The 21,634-nt window shown below is 41.6% G+C and overlaps 1 protein-coding gene across 4 annotated transcripts in view; it reads right to left on the reverse strand.

Annotated features, from left to right (window-relative positions):
* The window catches only part of EPHA7 (EPH receptor A7), a 214,161-nt gene extending 200,737 nt beyond the window's left edge, over positions 1–13,424 (reverse strand). For all 4 annotated transcript variants that reach the window (XM_056566131.1, XM_056566129.1, XM_056566130.1 and 1 more), the window contains exons 1-3: positions 13,197–13,424; positions 6,043–6,107; positions 3,309–3,978 (exon numbers count right to left, since the gene is read on the reverse strand). In XM_056566131.1, the coding sequence (XP_056422106.1) occupies positions 3,309–3,978; positions 6,043–6,107; positions 13,197–13,281 (820 nt within the window). In that variant the 5' untranslated portion in view covers positions 13,282–13,424. The remainder of the gene's footprint in view (positions 1–3,308; positions 3,979–6,042; positions 6,108–13,196) is intronic.
* Positions 13,425–21,634: the final 8,210 nt, after the last annotated feature.

Genomic DNA, 21,634 nt, shown 5'->3' on the forward strand with positions numbered 1-21,634 from the left:
TGAAAAAACTTAAGTCTACATAAAATTTTGTATTGGGCTAGAAATCACATTAGTTGCGTAGTTTTGTGGCACATTTAAAAACCAAAAAAGCAAACCCATAATAAAGAAGGGACATGAGGAAAAGACTAGGATTCTACTATCTTTTGTACAGCATTTTATTTGGCATTGACACTAAACTGGCAGAATAAAAAATGAACAGATCTACATAAATGTATTGTACATAAGTAAAAGCTGGTATGATTCCTGACTTTCCCCTGACTATTATGGCTCATCTACACCATTATAAGTACATGGGCCACTTCCACTTTTTTGAGAGAAGTTCAGTCACTGACTCCTGAAAGCTGTTTACAATAAAATATATCATTTGAGGGAAAAGAGTATAGCCAGGTTTCAGACTGAATAAATCCAGTTCATTTTGTGACTTCCCCGAGTGAGTTGGTGGATTTAGAAATAATGACACAAGCCTTCAGCTCCAGAACAATTTGCCCTATTGTGCGCACCTATCAAGTTCTGCCTTCACAGCGGTTCTCTGTTTTGAGGATAAAGGAATGAAACTGAAGCCCCATTTCCCTTTCTCTTCCATGCTGAATGATGAAATCACAGGACAATTTAGTTAAAGCTCATCATTACATAGCTGATGCTTTGACGATTTGATTGAAAGAAGTATTTCCAAGAGCCGTAATGCTCATCTGTGTGTTTAATAACCGGCAATGAAAGGAGCCAAGCACTCGTTCCTCTAGTCCGATAGAGACACACACATTATGCTCATATTTAATGTATGGGGAGATTACTAGGAGCCAATACAAGGCTTGGAAAACATCTCAATGCCTTGGTAGCTACTGAATTTCAAGGTGCTGCAGAACAGTCAACTGGGAAACACACAACTTCAGGTCTTTTTTAAATGTTATATTTGTAAAAATATGCCACACAAATATGAAATATGAACATGAAACATGAAATATTAACAGCATTTCCAATGAGGTTTCTATTAGAAATAGTGACATACAGAAAGTTCTTTTCAGACTTTCAAATGGCTCCATTTCCACATTAGTTTTTGCATGCCATGCTAACAAGGAAACATTAGAAAGAGGGAATAGACTGAAGCAGCCTGATCATACATTATTAACACTTAAGGCAAATTAATTCCTGCACTTCAGTTCTTTGTGGTGATCTATAAAATGTATGTACTATATAGCTGCTGGCCTTGATAAAGATGTCGGAAGGATGCTTGCTCTCCCAGGTGGGAAGTTACTGACAGAGGCAACAGGATCACATTAAGTACTCTAATATAGCACATTAAGGGTGTGCTGGCAAGGTATAATGTACCCAGCATGGATGTAAGATGGGCTCTGCTATACAGTGCTGCTGAGCCATCAGTCAAAGCAAAGTATAAAAGGAGTTTGCAGCAGAGTGAACTTCAGCTCACTGCTCTACCTTGTAGAACAAGGTTAGCAGCACTGCTTTCTTGATGGGTAAAGGCAGCACAATGTCAAGGCTGTGAGCCAGCTAATTATTTAATAATGAAGCCTACACGCATTGCTTATAGTCATATTGAGAGTGCAATCACGGTTTCTAAGGATTTACATGGACGGTGACAAACGTTTAGCTTTTTCTGCTTCTGTCTGTGTAAATCTGCCACCATATGAATTTTAGATAACCACATTAGGTTAACACTGGATTAAACATTTGGCATTAAGATCAGGGAGGAAGCTTTGAGAGCGATGACAGTAAGTGTATACCGATCTGGGAATCAATGATCAAGTGCATTGGCAATTCACGTATTCCATCATAGCTGTGGGGAATTCATGGTCAGGCTGCCAGGCTCAGTACAGGCAGAGGCTGATGTATATTTCTTCTGCAAAGCATTTTCTCTGCAGTTGCTTGGGATGGAAGCCAAGGAAGGGAATTATTGTAGCAAACTAACAGTGAAACTCTCCACAATAAATGACAGCACAAGCATATAGTCAACATTTTGCTGCTCAAAATGAAGTATCCTGTTCAAGTAAGCTTGTTCAGAGCATTTGTTTTCCATAACGCTAAACAACTCTGCCTTTCTCCTCTATAGCTGCGATAGCTGCAGAAGGCGACACACATGGAAGGTTGTGTTTATGAGGAGAAATTATACTCTACAGAGTTCTGTCACAATGACGTGGAGCTAAAATGGGAAGGAAGCCTTTAATGCTGTTATGGGCTTAGACACAGTGCTGTGTGAAATGCCTGGGCAACCTAGAACATCTATTTCTAACTAGATTATACTTCTAACTTTCAAACTTGCTTTCAATTTCTCTGCCACAAGTGTTAAAGCGGATTGTGCTCAACCGCTGGAGTGTCTGATCAACTGCACCAGAATCCACCAGTGCTTAGCAATTACACATGAAACCTTATTAGAGAAAGTCATTTGAGTTTCCTGAGGATTACAGAATTGCATTTATCATCTACAGACGCGGCACAAGTAATGAAAAAGTGCCAGAGTCTGGTGAATTTTAGTCTTCATTTGTCCTGGCAGAGGATGCATCTGAGAATGTAGAATGGAATTGTACTTAACTATCCAATACAACACCACAGGTCTACAACACACAAATGGCTGTTATTGACAGACATTGCTATGAAAATGCCATTTGAGGAAATCTAATCGTAGAGCAAGTAAATGTTCCCTTATGTATTCCAATATTGATAGAGGTGAAGCATATTCTATAAAACAAAGCATGTGTTCTCTGGAAGTGCCTTGATGTTCTTGCTTGTTACTATCAGCATATAAATATCATCTCTTATGTTGCAGAAGTGAAATGTTAGGGGCAACAGTATTTCCTAGGGAAAAACCCATCACACATGCTGCCCTGATACATACTTTCAGTCACTGTCACTAGACAGACCTCTATTGGTATGCATTTGGAGAAGCTGTGCTCTGCAGGATCAGAATATCTTCCACTGCTTGGAGCGGATACAAGGGATAAATTCCTCTGTTTTCTACACTGTAATTCTGTATTTTTTTTCTACAACTATAATAAAATGTTTACAAAGCCTAAACATCATATAATGTTCTTACACAGTCCACACGCGTGAGCGCAGAGCAATGCTTTGGCTAGAGTTATACAAGTGTGATGGCCCATTCCTGTTTATTTCTGTCAAAAAATAAACTATAATTCTTTTCTACAATTTTATTATAAAATCTAAAATAAACAATTAAAAAATGTTTCTAATCTGTAACATTTCTGAGTCATTTCATAACCATTTGTATTTACCACCATGAATTTGTGATGGCCGCTATGCTACCAGCTGAGGATTTAGAAAAATAAAATCAGACTTACGTTCACAAGTATCGCCTTTTTGCTGATAACCCGATTTGCAGATGCATTTTCCAATAGGCACCAGCCATTCGCCTTCAGCACTGCAGTGCATCTTGGGAGAATTATCCGCTTCTTCCTCAGCATTGCTTACACATGTCCCTCTTACTTCAACCAAAGAGGAGAATTCGGAGCCAGTGACCGTGTCAGGGAACACAGCTAAATTCTCTATAATGGTCCAACACTTTTTATAGTAGACCTTCACAGACACCAGGGCAATGCAGGCTCCTACGTCCTGAAATGCCAGGTAGAATCCTTTCTTGGAGAGGGGTCCAATCTCCCGAACCTCTGTGTTCAGTTTCATTTTCCGTTCCCCAAGATCTCCTTGGGTGAAACTTTCATCTGCAGCGATCGTGTCTATTTTCACATATTGATTTTCTCTCAGGTTTCTGCCAGTTTCGTAATCTGTTTCATAGTAATACAAGTTAAAGGTTTCCTTGCAAGTTCCCAGTACACCAGGAAGACTATTACAATCCCTTAAAGTGAATTTTAGCTCAACAAAAATCCTTTGTGCGTTGGCTTTTGAAATCCAGTTAGTTCGTAGCCAGTTGTTCTGGTTGGGTTCCAGGACCTGACATACCTGATAAGTTCTAATTGGTGTGTAATTCTCATCCAATCCACTGATTTCTTCCCACTGAAAACAGATATAAATTCTATCAGTCAATAGAACAGAGAAAGCATTGTTTACCTGGCAGACACTTCCAATAGTTTAATCCATGCGTGCCAGATATATACAGCCTACTGAGAGACTACATGCAGCTAATATTTTTTGAATATATCCTAAAGTAATCAGTATTAGCAGGTTTACTAACAGATCCTGATAAAGAAAGAAGACTGTAATAAAACATATAATTCCTCCAAACCTAGTAGAAAAAATAACGACCATTCCTACTATACACAACATCAACTAACATGAATAGTTTCTGCCAGCAATGTTCTATGAAGAGCCACTTTCAGTCCCTCAGACAACACTACTTTTATGTTACTATACCTTATAGTTTTATATAAACAAGGCATTAAAAGAAAAAGTATCTGATAATTGGTTGAATCACTAAGAAATGGAGAACTCCACTTCACATGAAATGTAACAAATGATGGACTTTTATTCAATGCATAAATAGCACAAGACATATTTTTGAGAACAGGACGATGACGGGTAGGCAAGGTGCCAGCTTGGCTATTTTCTGATGTAGTGTAACACTTGTCAATATTAGAGGATACGTGAAAATAAAGGGTGTACAAGTTCTATGGGAAACAGATGTACAGTAAGAGAACAGATGTAAGCAGAAGAAAGGTAGACTACTTGGCATACTGGGTACTTGTCAAACAAATGTATTGTGTGTTGAGTTACTTGTATATATTTCACGTGACAGTTACTGAAATCTATATATGGCTTTAAAATTAGACTAGTAAAAAAGTTAGACGAACCCCAGAAACATTTTTTGCATTTGTTTCACATGACGTTGCAATGAATTATACGTCATTTCCTTGTAGCCTTCTGATTTACAACAAGTTGGTGTTCCTTTCAGAAACTCAGCTTTGGGTCGCTTACATTAAAGCGCCATTATTAAAACCAATGACAAAGAAGAAGACTTTAGACAAGTCATATGTGTTACATTTTATAGGCAATTTTGTAATTATACCAAAAATTTATTTTGGAAGAGCAGAATCTAATCAGATGACAGGTATAGCATACAATAAATACTACATGCAACAGAACTGTTGCAGCAAGAAAATAAGAAGGGTCCAACATTTTAGGTAATCCTAAAAAGTAATGATCACCGCGGTGACATGAAAGAGTGAGGTGTATGGTGCTCTGGTCCCTAACAATTCTTGGTACTCCGTGTTATTTTGTTTGACAACCTGATTGATTTTTGTTACCTTTTTTTCACACAAAGTTTTTTTTTTTAAACTTTTTTTTTAAGTTTTTTTTATTATTATTTGATAGTATTAGTTGCTTCTTTCTTTCTGTTCAGTTACATTGAGATAAATGTAAAAATGTCTATTTTCTTTTCATGACATACTTCATATCAGTAAACTATAATCATAAATAAGCTCCTTTTTTCTTTTAGTTGTAGAATATACTATAATATGTTTAGTTTCTGGTGATCTGCGTGGACTACGAGTACAGTTTCATATTTTTTTGGGGAGGAAAAAAAAAAAAAAAAAAAAAAAGCTGTAAACCCACACCATACTTTTACAATGGTGCAGTTTTGTATGCCAAGACCAAGCAACCATACATTCAGGACACGTAGTCATGAACTGGTTAAAGAAGGTCAGTTCCTTGTTGCATCCCAAAGTCGACTGTGAACTCCATTTGAGAGAACAATATCTGATGGGTAATCTTCTGTCCACTGGTAATTATTTCCTGAGTACTGAAGCACTACATCAAAAGCATGTTAATGTGTGTTGGAGCATCCATAATAGCCTCCTATAATGTGGGAAAGACACTACAATTGGTGAACTAGATAAAGACACGCATAGTTAACACACAACTGAGAAGGTTTCAGGCTGGAACAGAAATCATTTGTGTTTAACACCAAAATAACTTTTTTTCTTTTTTTAAATATACATGAAATCTAAATCCTTTACCAGTGCTCTCTTATAGCACGAGTTTCTCTGCCAGCCTAAAGCTTGCTCTGAGCATGTCAAGCATAAAATGAACCTTTCTTTCCAGATTGTTTGGAAGAAATCTTACCCCACTGGACGGAGAGGAGATCCATTCCAATTCTGTCTGTTGTGCTTTGGAATCCAGCAATATAACTGCAAGAGAAGAGTACAGAAGGGGTCACTTATCCCTATATGACCGAGCGCATGTACGTTCAGCAATTACACTTACAAAAACTTAAAGTACAACCTTCTGAAAGCCAGAATATTTCTGTATGAAACAATATACAGTGTGGGAAATGTGTTTTGGGGTTGTGGTGTGGTCAAGGGCTCTCCTACCCCATATGGTGCTTCCTGTTTCACTGATTTCATTACCTTTGGGTATAAAACGCACACAACATGCTTCTTGTCTATACCAAATCTGTTGTAAATTGGCATGTTCTTTATGACATGTTTTCAAGTCAATTCTAGTCCCTTCGTACACGTTTTAAGCTTAAAGATTGTGCTGCTAAACCTTTCAGCCAAAAGAGGATTTTTAGACAGGATTGTCTGTCCTTTTTCACTATCAACAGTTTCCTACATTTACTTTGCACATCTTTTTATCTTTGGCCTATTGTCATTGCGGTGAAGTCAAACTATTTGGCCACTGGGCCAACAACCCCTGTACCCCTCAATCTGTCACATAAGCAATCGTCAGTAATACATTTATGATTACAGATTTTTTGTTTGTTTGTTTTTTACTTTGGAATAAAATTTTGCTATATAGTTGTGTTACTTAATCCTGCAACATTTTAGTCACTGTTGTTCTGAGAGCCCTTCCCTAATCTATGCAATATTTTAAAAGTAAAAGAGTGATCCAGGTATATATAGTCCCACATACTGCCATAACCGTGACTGTACAGAGCAGCATATAACAGTCTCGGAGCTACTTTATTTACTAGTGACAGACCGCAATATCTGACTTCATCTGTTCCGTTACTGTAACAATATGTGCCGCACGGAGAGCTGAAGCCTACTGAAACCTAACATGGGAAATCACACATATTCTCAAGATTGCACGGTCAGGTCTTTTACAGTCTTATTAAATGACCTCTATACCATGGCTGACTCGGGACTCACGCTGGCCCTCGATCTACGACAACAGTCATATTTCAAACTTTTATTTATCCTAAGCAGCGGCTGTTTGCCATAAAAGCAGCCTATTTTATTTTATGCCTGTCTCTTTAAGAAACGAGCCCTGCGTCTGCTAGACTTACTTTTCTAGTCTTTGATTCTTAAGTGGCGCATGATATTATCATCCTATAGGAAGTATCAGCGCAGAACAAGTGCTGCCTGTACAGTGAGCTGACCTTTCCATCCCATAAAATATGTATTGTGTTTCTGGATGAAGATTACCATGCGGAGGCTTAAAATGTGTGTCAGCATTACCCCACAGCACACATTTCTACATCACTTACTGGGTGTAATGGTTCTACAATGAGACGTGTGGATTCAAGCAGAAGGACAAGAAATGGATATGTTTTGCCTGCGAGCACTGGAGACTGATCTTTCTGCACAGACCCCTATTCCCAGGACTACGGCTAGAAAGCTGCTCCAGGAAAGGCAGCAGTCTCTTCCTTATCTTGTGGAGGTTTTTTTTTTTTTATTCTTGTGTGTGTCCTGTTTGGCTGGATCATTCACTGCTGACACTGAGCTGTGATCTGCATAATACATTCATCCTGCTCTAGGGGCAATGCTCATTGTTCAGCGCTCTGCTCTACCTACTGGAGCTACTTCACCTTATCATACATTAGGCTTCCATTATCACATCTAGGCTGCTAGTCACAACAGACAGCACTCGGCTTAACAGTCCGCCTTGTCGTTCAATGAGGCCGGCTCCATCTCGAAAATAAAAATATATGGCAAAACCTTTACATCCTTTTCTTGTTGCTCTGGATTTCTTATGTTGTGGGAAACTTATGGGAAAAAAAAAATATATAAAAATAGAGTACGGTGCTTTACTGTGATCACTATAGGATGCATTCTGTCAACAAACTAAGAAATATAGGAGCCGTCCCATCGACTGGTATTACTGGTTCATAATATTGCCAGCATACTTATTCTATACTGTCTAAAATAGTGTGCCTCCAGCTGTTGCAAAACTACAACTCCCAGCATGCCCGGACAGCCGAAGGCTGTCCGGGCATGCTGGAAGTTGTAGTTTTGCAACAGCTGGAGACACACTGTCTGGAAAACACTGGTCTAAAAACTGGAACATAAGTGGGCACGGTATTATGCAGGCATAGCAGTCATGAGCAGGGTGCAAGGTGATGCTGAGAGGAGAGGACACATGAAGTTGTGCTGTCTGCTGGGTGCTCTGTGTGGTCACTATGCTCCTTCTACAGGCGCCGGCTGGAACTTTCCCTCAAAAACAAGCACAAAAGCTCTGGGAAAGCTGCTGGTATAGCAACACATTGTCTGGGCTCTCCACTGCAATACAGCTCTAATAATAATAATAATAAATAACAATAATAAATATTATTGTTATACACTCTGCTAAAAAAAAAACACCTGCATTAGTTCTTTATCAGCCCCTTTGCATCAAAGTGTGTGACACTATTACACGTAGCATAAAGTTATTATTTGCACTAGTACTATAGCAGCAACTCTGCTTACAAGTGTGTAACACAGCACTACCATCAATATTATTATAATTTGTTATATGATTATTATTTTTATCATTTTTATATATTAATATATTTTATCATTTTTATAGTAATAATAATAATAATAATAATAATAATATAAAAATGATAAAAAAATAATAAATAATATACAAAAATGATAATAATAATAAAAATAAAATAATAATATATATTTTTATTATCTACTCTGCTAATACAACTTCCCGAAACACCTATTCGTTCTATATTAGCCACTTTCCATCCAAGTGTGTAACACTATCACATGTAGAAGTGTTATCAACTGCACTAGTAGCACTTCCATCTTCACATGTGTAGCACAGCACTATTATTAATAATAAAATATTAAAACATTATTATATACTCTGCTAATACAACTTCCCAACACCTGTATTAGTTCTGAACCAGCCACTTTACATTAAAGTGTGTAACACTATTCTACATGGACGTGTTCTCATCTGCACTAGTACCTTTAGCAGCAACTCCGCCTTCAAGTGAAACATAGCACTATCACTAATAATGATAATAAATAATAAATATTATTGTTATATACTGTGATAATACTACAACTGCATTAGTTCTATATCCGCAGCTTTGCATCTAAGTGTGTAACAATATTGCACGTGGAAGTGTTATCATCTGCACTAGTACTATAGCAGCAACTTCACCTCCAAGTGTGTAACACAAGCAGTCAGGGGCCCTGGGTCAGTAAAGCACAATGGTACTGAAATACAGGTCTTAGGTGAGGGGTATGTGGCCTGTGACCTGTACTGCCCAGGGGCCCCACCACAGGCCAAAATAACAGTATTATTACTACCGTACTTACACCCACAGCGCACACAGGGTTTATACATTAGTGCTCTGTGCACTACTACAGTCACCAATACTTCATTGTGTGACACAACAGAGTAAAAAAAACTTATAGCATCACTAGCACTATTCCTGGTGTGTGACACAACACTACACATAAACACTTACATTACACACATTGCAACTGCTATCTACATTATTACTCCATGATATCATACCACATAACAAGTACTATTGTTACTACATTACTAGCCCTGCATGTGAAGATATTACACAAGTAATACTATGAACTATTACACTAATACTCAGGTACCTACACTTATACTCAAGACAAAACTATTAGTATCTCTAAATACACTAGTTCTTAGGTGTGTGACAGACAAGTACTATTATCACTTGTCACTGTGTGCTCGGGCAGGTGACATCCTCAGGTAGTGCGATTACTTTTTACAGTAGGGCTCAGGTGTGTAACAGACACCATATAATACAGAAGTATTATCAATACACACAGGTACTCAGGGGTGTGATAGACACATGCACTACTATTCCCACCTACACTAGAGGTGTGTGACAGACACAAGTAGTGTTACCACTCTCTAAACCAGTGCTGGGTGTGTGAAAGACAAGTATTAGTGTCCTTATGTGAGACACAGATACTGTACTAGTGTCCCCAAACAAACTAGTACTCAGGTGAGTGGCAGACAAGTATTAGTGCCCCTCTATAAATCAAGTGCCAAGGTATTAGTGCACCTGCCCAGACCAGTGTCCAGTTATCAGTGCCCTTCTAAAGACCAGTGCCCAGGCATTAGTGCCCTTCTCTAGACAAGTGCTCAGGTATATTAGTGCCCCCCTGTAGACCAGTGCTCAGGTATAATAGTGCCCCCCTATAGACAAGTGCTCAGGTATATCAGTGCCCCTCTCCAGACCAGTGCTCAGGTATATTAGTGCCCCCCCTGTAGACCAGTGGCCGAGTATATTAGTACCCCCCTATAGACCAGTGCCCCCCTATAGACCAGTGCTAAGGTATATTAGTGCCCCTCTCTGTAGACCAGTGGCCGGGCATATTAGTGCCTCCTTGTAGACCAGTGGCGGGGTATATTAGTGCCCCCCTATAGACCAGTGCTCAGGTATATTAGTGCCCCTCTCTGTAGACCAGTGGCCGGGCATATTAGTGCCCCCCTGTAGACCACTGCTCGGGTATATTAGTGCCCCCCTATAGACCAGTGCTCAGGTATATTAGTGCCCCCCTATAGGCCAGTGCTCAGGTATATTAGTGCCCCCCTATAGACCAGTGCTCAGGTATATTAGTGCCCCCCTATAGACCAGTGCTCAGGTATATTAGTGCCCCTCTCTGTAGACCAGTGGCAAGGCATATTAGTGCCCCCCTGTAGACCAGTGGCCGGGTAAATTTGTGCCCCCCCTCTAGACCAGCGCTCGGGTATATTAGTGCCCCCCTATAGACCAGTGCTCAGGTATATTAGTGCCCCCCTATAGACCAGCGCTCAGGTATATTAGTGCCCCCCTATAGACCAGCGCTCAGGTATATTAGTGCCCCCCTATAGACCAGTGCTCAGGTATATTAGTGCCCCCCTATAGACCAGCGCTCGGGTATATTAGTGCCCCCCTCTAGACCAGTGGCCGGGTATATTAGTGCCCCCCTGTAGACCAGTGGCCGGGTATATTAGTGCCCCCCTGTAGACCAGTGGCCGGGTATATTAGTGCCCCCCTGTAGACCAGTGGCCGGGTATATTAGTGCCCCCCTGTAGACCAGTGGCCGGGTATATTAGTGCCCCCCCTGTAGACCAGTGGCCGGGTATATTAGTGCCCCCCTGTAGACCAGTGGCCGGGTATATTAGTGCCCCCCTGTAGACCAGTGGCCGGGTATATTAGTGCCCCCCTGTAGACCAGTGGCCGGGTATATTAGTGCCCCCCTGTAGACCAGTGGCCGGGTATATTAGTGCCCCCCCTCTAGACCAGTGGCCGGGTATATTAGTGCCCCCCCTCTAGACCAGTGGCCGGGTATATTAGTGCCACCCTGTAGACCAGTGGCCGGGTATATTAGTGCCCCCCCTCTAGACCAGTGCTCAGGTATATTAGTGCCCCCCTCTAGACCAGTGCTCAGGTATATTAGTGCCCCCCCTGTAGACCAGTGCTCGGGTATATTAGTGCCCCTTTCTAGACCAGTGCTCAGGTATATTAGTGCCCCCCTATAGACCAGTGCTCAGGTATATTAGTGCCCCTCTCTGTAGACCAGTGGCCGGGTATATTAGTGCCCCTCTCTGTAGACCAGTGGCTGGGTATATTAGTGCCCCTCTCTGTAGACCAGTGCTCAGGTATATTAGTGCCCCCCTGTAGACCAGTGGCCGGGTATATTAGTGCCCCCCTCTAGCCCAGTGCTCAGGTATATTAGTGCCCCCCTCTAGCCCAGTGCTCGGGTATATCTGTGCCCCCCCTGTACACCAGTGCTCAGGTATATTAGTGCCCCCCTGTAGACCAGTGCTCAGGTATATTAGTGCCCCCCCGTAGACCAGTGGCCAGGTATATTAGTGCCCCCCCGTAGACCAGTGGCCAGGTATATTAGTGCCCCCCCGTAGACCAGTGGCCAGGTATATTAGTGCCCCCCTGTAGACCAGTGGCCAGGTATATTAGTGCCCCCCTCTAGACCAGTGGCCAGGTATATTAGTACCCCCCTCTAGACCAGTGCTCAGGTATATTAGTGCCCCCCTCTAGCCCAGTGCTCAGGTATATTAGTGCCCCCCTCTAGCCCAGTGCTCAGGTATATTAGTGCCCCCCTCTAGCCCAGTGCTCAGGTATATTAGTGCCCCCCTCTATCCCAGTGCTCAGGTATATTAGTGCCCCCCTCTAGCCCAGTGCTCAGGTATATCAGTGCCCCCCCTGTAGACCAGTGCTCAGGTATATTAGTGCCCCCCTGTAGACCAGTGGCCAGGTATATTAGTGCCCCCCTGTAGACCAGTGGCCAGGTATATTAGTGCCCCCCTATAGACCAGTGCTCGGGTATATCTGTGCCCCCCCCCCCTCTAGACCAGTGCTCAGGTATATTAGTGCCCCCCTGTAGACCAGTGGCCAGGTATATTAGTGCCCCCCTATAGACCAGTGCTCGGGTATATCTGTGCCCCCCCCCCCTCTAGACCAGTGCTCAGGTATATTAGTGCCCCCCTGTAGACCAGTGGCCAGGTATATGAGTGCCCCCCTGTAGACCAGTGCTCAGGTATATTAGTGCCCCCCTGTAGACCAGTGCTCAGGTATATGAGTGCCCCCCTCTAGACCAGTGCTCAGGTATATTAGTGCCCCCCTCTAGACCAGTGCTCAGGTATATTAGTGCCCCCCTCTAGACCAGTGCTCGGGTATATTAGTGCCCCCCCCCCTCTAGACCACTGCTCGGGTATATTAGTGCCCCCCCTATAGACCACTGCTCGGGTATATTAGTGCCCCCCCTATAGACCACTGCTCGGGTATATTAGTGCCCCCCTATAGACCAGTGCTCAGGTGTGTTGTCTCGCACTCCAGCACAGTGTGCCCATGTCAGCCCTGGCACGGCCCCAGGAGGGCACGGCTAAATGCAGCTGGCGGTGACTGTGAGGGACCAGGCTCCCCAGGGATGCCCTATACATAGACGACTTCTTGCCATGACGCGCGCAGAGTTTCTCCACAATGAAGAAAACTTAACTCTCCCGGTGTCTGACAGTGCCGACCCCTCACCGGGCGCTGCCAGAAAACTTTGCGGCTCTCTTACCTTCCTTGGCAGTCTGTGCGTCCCCGTTATGTGCAAATAGAAAGAAGCATAGGGCTAGGGTAATCCAGGAGAGCCGGGGGGACATGGTGCATTGGGGTGCAGGAGCCGGCTGTGCTGTGTGCTCGGTGTGAACAGTGCTCTCAGGTGCGGTCCGTAGAGTTGCAGCGTGCAGCAGACATTCCTGTGCTCAGTGAGGGATGCTGCTCCCTGCTCCGCGATGTGCCAGCCTCTGACTGCAGCCTGGATGCTAGATCCTAGCGGGTTAAAGGAGCTGTGAGGACGTCAGTGTCATGTGACCGCTAGGGGCGGGGTCTGGAGCTGTGTGGCGGTGAGCGCTAGAGGAGGGTATCGCAGCCGTCTACCTTGTGAGTGTGAACTGGGAGCAAGGAAGTTTGTGTAGGTGTCTCCAGCACCCATGACCCCCCTTCATACCGGACGGCTGCTTCCCTCACCTGCTCGGGGGCGTATAGTGATATGGGGCGCGAAAGTCTGGGAGACTTCTGGTAGGTGCAGTCCTATGTAAGCTTCCTGGTGTCTCTAGCACTAAGCATGTTGTATGGGAACCGTCCTGTTGTGTGCAGTCCCATGTAAAAGTGACTTGTGGGGGATTCTGGAAGGTTTCAAGTGTGTGCAGTCCTATTAACAATGTGTAGTGTGGGATCTTGAAAGCTTTCTAAATGTGTGCAGTCCTATGTAAGAGTGTTCTGTGTGTCCCTTGAAGCTTTCTGATGTAAGCACTTTCATGCGGCTTTACAGTGGCTGCAGTCCTATGTAAAATCACATTCTGTGGGTTTCTAGAAGCCTTTTTGGTGTGCTGAGTCCTATGTCAGTGTGTTATGTGGGTCACTGAAGCTTTCTGAGGTGCAGTCCTATGTAAAAGCACATTTTGTGGGTTTTAGAAGCATTTGTGGTGTGTGCAGTCCTATGTAAAAGTGTTCTGTGTGTATGATGTGTACTCCTATGTAAAAAAGAAATAAATATATATGTATATATATTCTGTTGAAATCTGGAATCTTTGTGATGTGTGCAGTCCCATGTAATAGCACATTCAGTGGGTTTCTAGAAGCCTTTTTAGTGTATACTTATGTAAGAGTGTTCTGCGGGCTTCTAGACACATATTTGGTGTGTGCAACTTTGTTTCACCTCTGGCCCTGACCTATTTCCTTACATGATCTATAATTCAGCCCATTCTATACCCCTGAACGTACCCATCTCCTGTGTGATTCTCATAGGGTCAATGATAAGACCCCTAAACCCCCGACCACATAGTCTTGGTGCAGTGATATTCCACTACCTTATAGGGCAGTGGTCTCCAACCTGCGGACCTCCAGATGTTGCAAAACTACAACTCCCAGCATGCCCGGACAGCCTTTGGCTGTCCAGGCATGCTGGGAGTTGTAGTTTTGCAACATCTGGAGGTCCACAGGTAGGGGACCACTGTTATAGGGGTTTGAGTTATGGGGGTTCCATCATGGCTAGAAAGTTATTTAATGGTACAGTCCTGTCCAGTATCAAAGATCCAAAGTATTTCATCCATGTCACTAGCTGTATGGTCAAAAGCCTATATTCCAAAACGTGTCCCAGTTTAACCCCTTCCTGTACCACACCATATATCTGTGGCACAAGTGAAATGCACTTAAAGGGGTTATCCAGGAAAAAACTTTATATCAACTGGCTCCAGAAAGTTAAACAGATTTGTAAATGACTTATATTAAAAAATCTTAATCCTTTCAGTACTTATGAGTTGCTGAAGTTGAGTTGTTCTTTTCTGTCTAACTGCTCTCTGATGCCACCTGTCTCGGGAACTGTCCAGAGTAGAAGAAAATCCTCATAGCAAACCTCTTCTACTCTGTGCAGTTCCCGATGTCAGCAGAGAGCACTGTTGCCAGACAGAAAACAACAACTCAACTTCAGCAGCTGATAATTATTGGAAGGATTAAGATTTTTTAATAGAAGTCATTTACAAATCTGTTTAACTTTCTGGAGCCAGTTGAGATATAAATATTTTTTCCTGGAATACCCATGTAGCACCCTGAATGTGTGGACTGAGGAGTTGTGCCAATGCAGGTGCCAGCAGGAGGGCCACTGTCTCATAGGTTCCAACCATTTAACCATTTGATTGTCATGGCATAAAGTATAATGTCTCTTTAGAGTGAATCCCCTAATGTGGCTAAAAAGAAAGTCCTGCAAACCTATACTAAATATCTCTTTCTTTTTGTTTTACCTTGACAGGAAAAGAATCTAAACCAGTGAAAAAAATGGACCTTGTAAGAGAAGCTGCCCATTAGAGATGAGCGAACTTACAGTAGATTTGATTTGTCACAAACTTCTCGGCTCGGCAGTTGATGACTTATCCTGCATAAATTAGTTCAGCTTTCCGGTGCTCCGGTGGGCTGGAAAAGGTGGATACAGTCCTAGGAGACTCTTTCCTAGGAATGTATCCACCTTTTCCAGCCCAAAGGAGCACCGGAAAGCTGAACTAATTTATGCAGGAAAAGTCATCAACTGCCGAGCCGAGAAGTTTGTGACGAATCAAATTTACTGTAAGTTCGCTCGTCTCTACTACCCATCCCACGCCGGCCGTCCCCTCACCAGGAAGTGAACGCATGGGGCTTATTAGAAATATTGAGCAAATAAATGCTTCGATAAGATTATGGGCATGATCTATCTCATAGAAGATACGGCTCACCTTGATGAGATATCTGTCCCACTTGCTAAGCTTTATAAAAGGCCTTCACCACGGTACATGAAGAGCAGGGATTACCTGGAGGCGACCCCCTCTTCAAAAACACAGGTCAATCCTCCTTCCAAACAGACGTGTAGGAAACCAAAGCAGATTGATCTTCAACAAACTGATGTACGGCAAGGCTTCAAAAATTGGATTTAGAGAGTCAATTGATGACAAGATCCTTACAGGGCATCACCCTGACTTGTAAGGACAGAAGAGTTGGATGTGGTTGGCTGAGCAGTGAGCACTATCTCTCTCTGGAAGGTTTAATGGATACTGTTATCTTTGAACACGGCCATAAAAAAAAAAAAGCAGTTACCGGGAACAAACCATTCGCTGCGTTGTCTGAATGTAAAGACAATTTTTATTTTTTTGTTCTAAGGGGAAAATGGTCTGATTTATTCTAGTCTATGGACATCCTAATTGACGTAAAAGGAGTCGACTGTAATGTCAGACAGTCAAGGCTGCTATTCTGGCTTGGTTACCAGTACACATTAGCACCGTGCGAAATGAGAAAACACTAAATACAGTGCAATTTTTTTTTTCCTAAAAAAAAAAGTGGCCTCGTGATCATTGACTTTGGCATTGCTAGCTTATTACTTGTGATGGGTTGGGGTCTCGGCTTACAAGCCTCTTACCAGTGAGCACCTCTGACATTTATGTCTATAGATCTATATTTTTACATATGCATCTATGATATAAAGCATTGTTTTCCAAGCAGTGTGTCTCCAGCTGTTGCAAAACTACAACTCCCAGCATGCCCGGACAGCCGAAGGCTGTCCAGGCATGCTGGGAGTTGTAGTTTTGCAATAGCTGGAGGCACACTGTTTGGTAAACACTAATTTAGAGAACACTGTGTATGTAAAAAAAATTATTTATTTTATTTATTTATATATTATATTTATTTTATATATTTATTTTATTTATTTATTATATTTATTTATATATTTATTTTATTTATTTATATATTTTTATTTATATATTATATTTATTCATTTATATATTTTATTTATTAATTGTATTTATAAATGTTTATTTATATATGATATTTTATTTATATATTTATTTTTATTTTATTTATTTATTATATAAATGACAGTTCATACAGTTGTACAGTTGTACTTTAGTCTAAACTGATAAACTGATCTTTGGTTAATATTCTCTACAATATAAAAGAGACGCAGCCAAAGTAGCACTTATAAGTACTTATATGAGTCCGAGCATAAGATGCTATGCTGCAGGATTCTGGTAATAATATATTTTTTTTTTCTACTTTCCTCATGATTTTTTATTTTTTTTTTTATACTTTATTTTTTTTTTTAATACTTTCCTAATTTAAAAAAAAAAAAATTTTAATACTTTTTTATTATTATTATTATTATAATTTTTTTAGTCTTTTTACTTCTGGCTCAAAAAGACACTCACAAATTTGGCATGTGTGATTCCATCCTGACGGAAAGGAGTGCTCTGCGGGATCATGTCAGCTGGTGTATTCAGTCCTGTATAATGGGATGTTCTCTAGTCTTTATCGTTCGCGTGGTCCTATTTTCAAGCTTTCCAGAGGGTGTCGTTTTATAAAAATGCCGCAAAATAGTGAACCGAAAATAAACACCTGCAATAGTGTCGAGCTTTTCCATCCATGACAAGCATTGCTGTTTTACCGGGATCAAGCCAATTTCTATACGGTCATACATTAAATCATAGATTTCGACATACACAGTTCTCCTGTATATCCAAACAACATACCTGCTCATGAATATTCTACAGAGACTCCACCGCTATCCGGCTCCAGCAGCTGCCTGTAACATTGCCCCCACACTCCAGCTGTATGTGTTCGAAGAATAAGGGCTCTTTCATGTGTACTTATTTTCAGCCTTTTCCAATGCATGTAAAACTGCTGTTTTTCAGGCATTTTTATGGTGTTTTAAGTTTGGTCGCGTGACAAAAAAGCCATACGTAGAGCCTGCTGTGTTTTGATAAAAGCACCACTGACACCAAAAATGATACAAAAACCCCAATGTTTGTAAACTTTTAACGTTTATAATAAAATCTTGTAAAGTCTACTTAAAAAAAAACACCTAAAAGATACATAAAATTCTACTGAAAATGCATCACACTAGACAAAGAGTATGTTTACATGGTGTTTTTCTGCACATATTTTGATACGTATTATTATGCATCAGAAGAAGGGTGCGAATCACTTTGTGAATCACGCCACACGTTCAGTGCGCATTTCACACACGTGGGAATCGGTGACGTCACTTGTTCCATATGTATCCAGTGCTGAAAATCTGTTGAAAATCCAGGACGTTATTCAGCTAATCTGTATCCTAAACTGTAGCAGAAATCCCAAGGCACCCTCTGAATTTCTGCAAGTTTTTTACAGTGTATTTTTCTGGGCTAAAAATATTCTGTGTGAATAACCCCTCAATAGGGAAATCCTTTAGGATCAGCACTTTGATGGTGCCAGTATTAGTTTTAAAGGGGTAAACCACTGGAAAACATTTTCTTTTAAATCAACTGGTGCCAGAAAGTTAAACAGATTTGTAAATTACTTATGTATAAAAATCTTAATCCTTCCAGTACATAGCTGTTGTATGGTCCACAGGAAGTTCTTTTCTTTTTGACTTTCCTTTCTGTCTGAACACAGTGCTCTCTGCTGACACCACTGTCCATGTCAGGAACTGTCCAGAGCAAGAGAGGTTTGCTATGGGGATTTGCTCCTGCTCTGGACAGTTCCTAAAATGGACAGAGGTGTCAGCAGAGAGCGCTGTGGTCAGAAAAAAAAGAAATACAAAAAGTAATAAACTTCCTGTGGAGCCTATAGCATCTGATAAGTACTGGAAGGGTTAAGATTTTTAAATAGAATTAATTTACAAATCTGTTTAACTTTCTGGCACCAGTTGATAAAAAAAAAAAAAAAAATTCCAGCAGAGTAGCCCTTTAACCCCTTAAGGACATGTGTCGTAAAAGTACGGCGCTGCATAGTGTCACATAGCGCACAGCGCCATACATTTAAGGCGCAGCTGTGACGCGAGTGCACGAGATGCGCTCGCTTCATTCCCGGCTATCATGCTGATGTCTGCCATTAACCCCCTCAGATGCCGTGTTCAATAAAGCCGTGGGGATCAGATCAGCCAAGATGGCAGATGGAGGTCCCCTCACCTGCCTCCGTCCGTCTCCCGGGGTCTTCTGCACTGGTCTGCCTTCCAGCAGACCAGAGCAGAAGATCGCCGATAATACTGTTCCCTATACATAGCACTGAACAGTATTAGCAATCTAATGATTGCTATAAATAGTTCCCTATGGGGACTAAAAAAGTGTCAAATAAATGTAAAAAAATTTGAAAAAGTCCCTCCCACAATAAAGTTTTAAATCACCCCTTTTCCCCATATTAATGCAAAAAAGCGTGGATAAACGAGAAATAATAAACATATTTGGTATCACCGCGTGGAAAAATCTCCAAACTATAAATATATAATGTTAATGATCCCGTACAGCGAACGGCGTAAACTTTAAAAAAACTTCAAAAATGTATTTTTTGTCACATTTTTTTTAGAAAAAGCGATCAAAAAGTCACATATAAGCAAATGTAGTACCACAACAAACTACAGATCATGGCACAAAAAATGAGCCCTCACACATCCATGAATAAGAAAGTTAGAGGTGGTCAAACTTGGGCAATTTTTAACATACTGATTTTGTAGAAAAAGTTAGAGATTTTTTAACAGCAGTACAATAATAGCAAACTATATAACCATGGGTATCATTTTAATTGTATTGACCCAGAGAATAAAGAAAACATGTCATTTTTACCACAAAGTGTACAGCACTAAAACAACCCCCCCCCCCCCCCCCCCCCCCAAATTTGCAAAATTTAGATTTTTGTTTCAATTTCCTTACATAATTTTTTTGGGGGGGGGGTTTACCATACATTTTAGGGTAAAATGAGTGATGTCGCTACAAAGTACAACTGGTCACACAAAAAATAAGCCCTCATATGGGTCTAGGAATGGAAATATAAAAGAGTTATGAAGTTTAGAAGGCGAGGAGGAAAAAACGAAAAATAAAATTGTCTGTGTCCTTAAAGGGTTAAGGGCAACCAGTCTCTGCACAGTCTGGGACAAGGGTCTAACTAGTTCAGGATGACACCCATGCAGTCTGTCATTTCTTGTTATAGGGGCCTAGTGCGTTTGCAGCAGCCTCTCAATAAGTTGTTACCCCACATCTCTGTGAGATGCACAGCAGATCCCTATACAGAGACATGCATCAGGATCAGTAAGGTTCATGGGAACACGGGTGAACCTGGAGAAAAATTCTTATTTCTCACAGGACACTTGTCGAAGTGACTTAAGGCGCCACTTCCATTCATGGGCGCTCCGGTTACTGAATGCCGCAATTAATATATGCGTGGGTAATGTGCGTGATTGACGGGAGCACAATATCAGGCCGCAAAGACATTGAGACTTCCCTGCAATACATAATGAAGGCTGGGGAGGCTGCTCATTATCTCAGTCTACATTCCTTTTAGGTACAGCGATGGGAATGCGGTTACCATGTCATTACGAGTGCTGGAGAAGTGTTTGCCAAATGGACGTCGTCCTGACATCTCAGTGTTTCCCAACCAGTGTGCCTCCAGCTGTTGCAAAACTACAACTTCCAGCATGCCCGGACAGCCGAAGGCTGTCCGGGCATGCTGGAAGTTGTAGTTTTGCAACAGCTGGAGGCACACTGGTTGGGAAACACTGTCTTAGATCAATACTTCCCTAACAGGCACACATTATAGAGACACTTCTTCAGCTTGTACCTTAGGGACCACCTGGGATCTGGATCTCCACTTTATTCTATAATTCATTTTCTTGCATGATTATTTATTTAGCTTTCCAAGTCACAACGTGGACTAACTCTGCATATTTGCCTACTGAGCATGTATATAGAGTATCCCAGTAGTCTGCTAATCGCGGCTCCATTTTGAAATGACCTTGCTGGGATATGTAGTATCACAACAGCATTGGGTTCTGTATCAGCACTGTCACTCATACCTACAGGGCTCTGTTCACATATGCATCGTGGTGTCTATTCTAAACAGTGCCGCATCCATCACGCAGTTGACACCGCCAGTGCCTGACGGACCCTGTTGACTTACAATAGAGTCATGCCAGGGTATCTGTTGTTTTGACAGGAAATATAGAGTTGCATGCAGCACTACTTTTCCTGTCAAATTTGATAGATTTCGGATCTTTCCTTAGACCTCCCTGAAAATGGAGCATTTTCTTGTGTAACTATGATGCATAGTACAAGCACCAGGTCCCCCGGAGTGCTTATGTTTTTTTTTAGGGAGTGTAAACACAATACAAGCATGTTCGTATATATCCAGAACTTGACTTTCCATAGGGATCATCTATAAAGTCTCATCAAATCTGAAAAGCAATATATACATACATATGCACTAATATTTTTCTTTTCATGATGATGTCTCCAGAACATACAAGGAAAGCCTAGCACTGTAGCTCTTGCATTTCCCTGTGTTGTCTTATGTTTCCTGTGTTTATGGCATTGGAGACATTGATGAATGGATCCTCTTTTATTTGCACAATATGTAGATCCTTATTTACTACAGCCCTTGTTAAAATAATCCTACATGTTCTTTCTGTGTTTTGGTTCCTTTCCCATTGCCAACGGTTCATTTACCTCGGATCCTGAGTCAGAT

The sequence above is a fragment of the Hyla sarda genome, chromosome 3 (assembly GCF_029499605.1).
Source record: "Hyla sarda isolate aHylSar1 chromosome 3, aHylSar1.hap1, whole genome shotgun sequence".
In the NCBI taxonomy this organism is placed as follows: Eukaryota; Metazoa; Chordata; class Amphibia; order Anura; family Hylidae; genus Hyla; species Hyla sarda.